A 3,109-nucleotide genomic window follows, 5' to 3' on the forward strand; every position below is an offset into this window, starting at 1 on the left:
TGGCCCCTGGGACCAGCCCAGTCCTCCCTCCAGAAGCATCACGGTGAGGGGAGGCTGGCATCCAAATCATGGGGCTCCAGCCCCAGGGGCCTGTTGGGCCAGCAGCCAAGTGGCACTGGGAGGGCATGGGCAGCGCTCCAGGAGGTGTCTCAAAACCCGGTGGGAGCTGGTGATGTGCTGTCTCAGTATTGCGCATTTTATTAAGTGGTGTCTGTTTGTATGCCAGTTCTCTTAACGGTGGGTTTTGTACGCTTTTGGTCCCTTGACTTACAAAGCAGTTAATTCTGACGTCCGCTGGCATGAGAGAAGCAGAGGCGGCATGTACCCTGTTGGCAGTACCCTACCAGAACTCGCTTGTGCTCAGTCTCCAGGGAGCTGCCAGTGTAGGAGCTCATGTAGAGAAAGTCACTTCAGTTAGTGGGAATAAGCAGCCTACCACTAAACTTTGTTTTATTTGAGAAACATCTGGGAGGCTTCCAGGAGTTGCAAAACTACCATTTACTCCTCTTTGCTGAGGTGGTCAAAGTACAGTCCAAAGCTAAATGAAATGCCTTGTCTGCATTTCCCTTTACTGTGAATAGGGGTGGTAGCAGAGGAGAAATAGCTTCAGATTTGTGTTAACACCTTTTACTGTTGATGTTTCTGTTTTGATGCAGTGCTGGGGCTTTTAGTATGTTGAAAAATTTCTGAGCAGTTTGAAAAGCTTAAGCATCCACTCCAGTGGATTTTGTTCCTTTCTACAGCGGGAGCAAGGCTGAGGTGCGGATTGGGCCCCCATTAAGTTAATGTCAATTTCTGACCAGTGGTACTTGGTGTTGGGGCCTGAGTAATTGTCCCATCCCTCACTTATTCTTTTGGTCAGACTTTGGCCTACTGTGTTGGGGGATTTTCTCTTTGTGGCCATGAAACTTGGTTTATTAGAAATATAACGAAGTCACAAGGGCAGCATTGCTAGAAACCCAGATGAATTCACTGGTCACTCATGGAAATGAGGTTCCCTTGGTATTTTTTTCTCCGTTAATAGTTGTCTATTGCCAGGGAGTAGGAGAAAAGAGAATGAAAGGATCTCCTCATCTTTACATAGCTTGTTTTGCCATGTAGTCAGAAGAGAAGTGTAGTATTGAATACTAAAGCAATAATTTTGATTCTAATGAATGCTTGTCAAGCAATCAAATTCCTTGTTCTGCATGTAGGCTATTTTTCAGTCCTTGGAATTATACTGCAGAAAAAGTAGAACTGACGCATAATTATGGCGTATCTTACATTTCTGTAATGCATAAAAGTTAGCAATACCAACTTCTTATGGCATATCTTTAGATCTGTAATGCTACTTTTTTCTTTTGTTTTTCAGAGAATGCAGATGGTAAATATATTTCCCCATTTCATGACATTCCACTGTTTGCTGGACCTAGAGAGGTATGTATTTATGCCTTAAAAATTAATTTCAAAATGATAGCAGTTTTGTTGGTATTCTTTAGGTAAAAATGCAGTTTTTTAAAGGTTTGTTTTTTTTTTTTTTTTAGCAGTTAGCAGACAAATGTGTGGCACCAGAAAGGACCGCTTTAACTTAGGCTGATTCATTATGTATTGGCACAATATCTCCACCAAATTTTCTCTGCCGAGTTCAGTACCTTGCAGTGAAACATAATGATTGCAGTGTAGACAAGCCTTGGTATCACTTTAAGTCTCCAAGTGACTGCAGGGGGGGAACTGTCACTGTATCTTGTGTTAATTCTCCTCTATGTTTAACGTTTGTGTTTATGCATGCTTGAATTAATTTTCTACTCTTACCCTTTTCAAATCGATGTTTTTCTATGTCTGCAATTGAAAGTGTACATTTTCTTGCAGTAGGTGTACAGCACACACTTATGTAACTTAGGGTGTATTTCTTTAACTCCCCAGAGAAGCACTGTGATTGGAAGCCAACAATGATGCCCAAGAGAGAAGGGGTAATCGCACCTTTGGAGAATTACAAGGCGTGAGGTGCAGCTGAGCACTTTCACGTCTTGTTAGCCACACTCCCTGGAGTTTCATTATTGCAATAATGAAACGCCTGTTTTATGTGTCACTGGTGGGAACTGCCAGTCTTTGGTTTAGACTTAGGTTTGCTTATTATGGTATGCTTCCTACACAAGCAGGTTGGGAGGGTTTCAGTGGGTTTTTGGGGTTGGTTTTTTTTCTTTTTTTTTTCCCTGGGCCTCTGTGGATAATACGAATGGTGAGAAGGGTCAGCAGTTGTAACATGTTCAGAATGAGACTTTGAACCAGTGAACTGATCTCTTGAATTATTTAAACTGAGAGATTAAAAATAGGCTGCAGCCTTTTTGATCAGCAGACCCTAAGTGTGCTAGTCAATGGAAGAAGCAAGTCTCGTTCAGAGAGTCGTTACTGAGATGCTCTGTTCAGTGGGTGCTGTTACTGGAAAAGCAGTGGGCATTTTTATCACACATTCCCTGGGGGCCTTGCTGTCCCTGCATCTAGAGTTTAAGGTTTGGAGGGGTGGATTGTAGTCTGTGATTCTTCTGTAGACTAAATTATAGTGCAGCAATGTCTGGTCAATGCAGAGAGGTTTTCATTTTGGTGTGTGAGCAAGGAAAGAGCATTCCACAGGATATAGGAGCCTGAGAGGGAGCTAGTGGAGGTCTCTGTTGATTTTGCCTTCTTTGCAAGAGGAGGACACAAGGAGTTGTATGTTCTGTTCTTTCCCTCCCCTGTTCTAAGCTTTGTGGACTTTATTTTGTGATGGGTAACTCCAGCAGTATTTTCCATACTGGTTTTTTTTGTTTATATTTTTTTAAATCTTTTTCAACTGAACGTAAGGGTGACTGTGTGTTTTAAATCAGTTGAGGAAAGGCCTAAATTGCCGCTTACATTTTTTAGTAGCTGGGAGAAAGTGCATGTGTCCTTGCACATTTTTTATCTTCCTCTGTTAACATCTGGAATGTTATAATTTCACAGTGAAACAGAACTGAATACTTAATTTAAAAGTTATAGTTTAGGCCTTTGTGCTCACAAACGGATGTTTCAATTGCATTGAAAACTACTGTTGTCTGCATTTGTGTGAATGCAGTGTTGCTCTCTAGTGTTCGTAATACACTCGTTTACTTCA

At 41.7% G+C, this 3,109-nt stretch overlaps 1 protein-coding gene across 1 annotated transcript in view; it reads left to right on the forward strand.

Annotated features, from left to right (window-relative positions):
• Positions 1-1,351: 1,351 nt before the first annotated feature.
• LOC104468188 (inorganic pyrophosphatase-like) overlaps positions 1,352-3,109 on the forward strand; it is a gene marked incomplete at its 5' end in the record, with an annotated part of 32,103 nt that continues 30,345 nt past the window's right edge. Inside the window, one exon of the mRNA XM_010082237.1 lies at positions 1,352-1,416. Coding sequence (XP_010080539.1) covers positions 1,352-1,416 — 65 coding nt within the window. The remainder of the gene's footprint in view (positions 1,417-3,109) is intronic.

The sequence above is a fragment of the Pterocles gutturalis genome, unplaced genomic scaffold, assembly GCF_000699245.1.
Source record: "Pterocles gutturalis isolate BGI_N339 unplaced genomic scaffold, ASM69924v1 scaffold20269, whole genome shotgun sequence".
In the NCBI taxonomy this organism is placed as follows: domain Eukaryota; kingdom Metazoa; phylum Chordata; class Aves; order Pterocliformes; family Pteroclidae; genus Pterocles; species Pterocles gutturalis.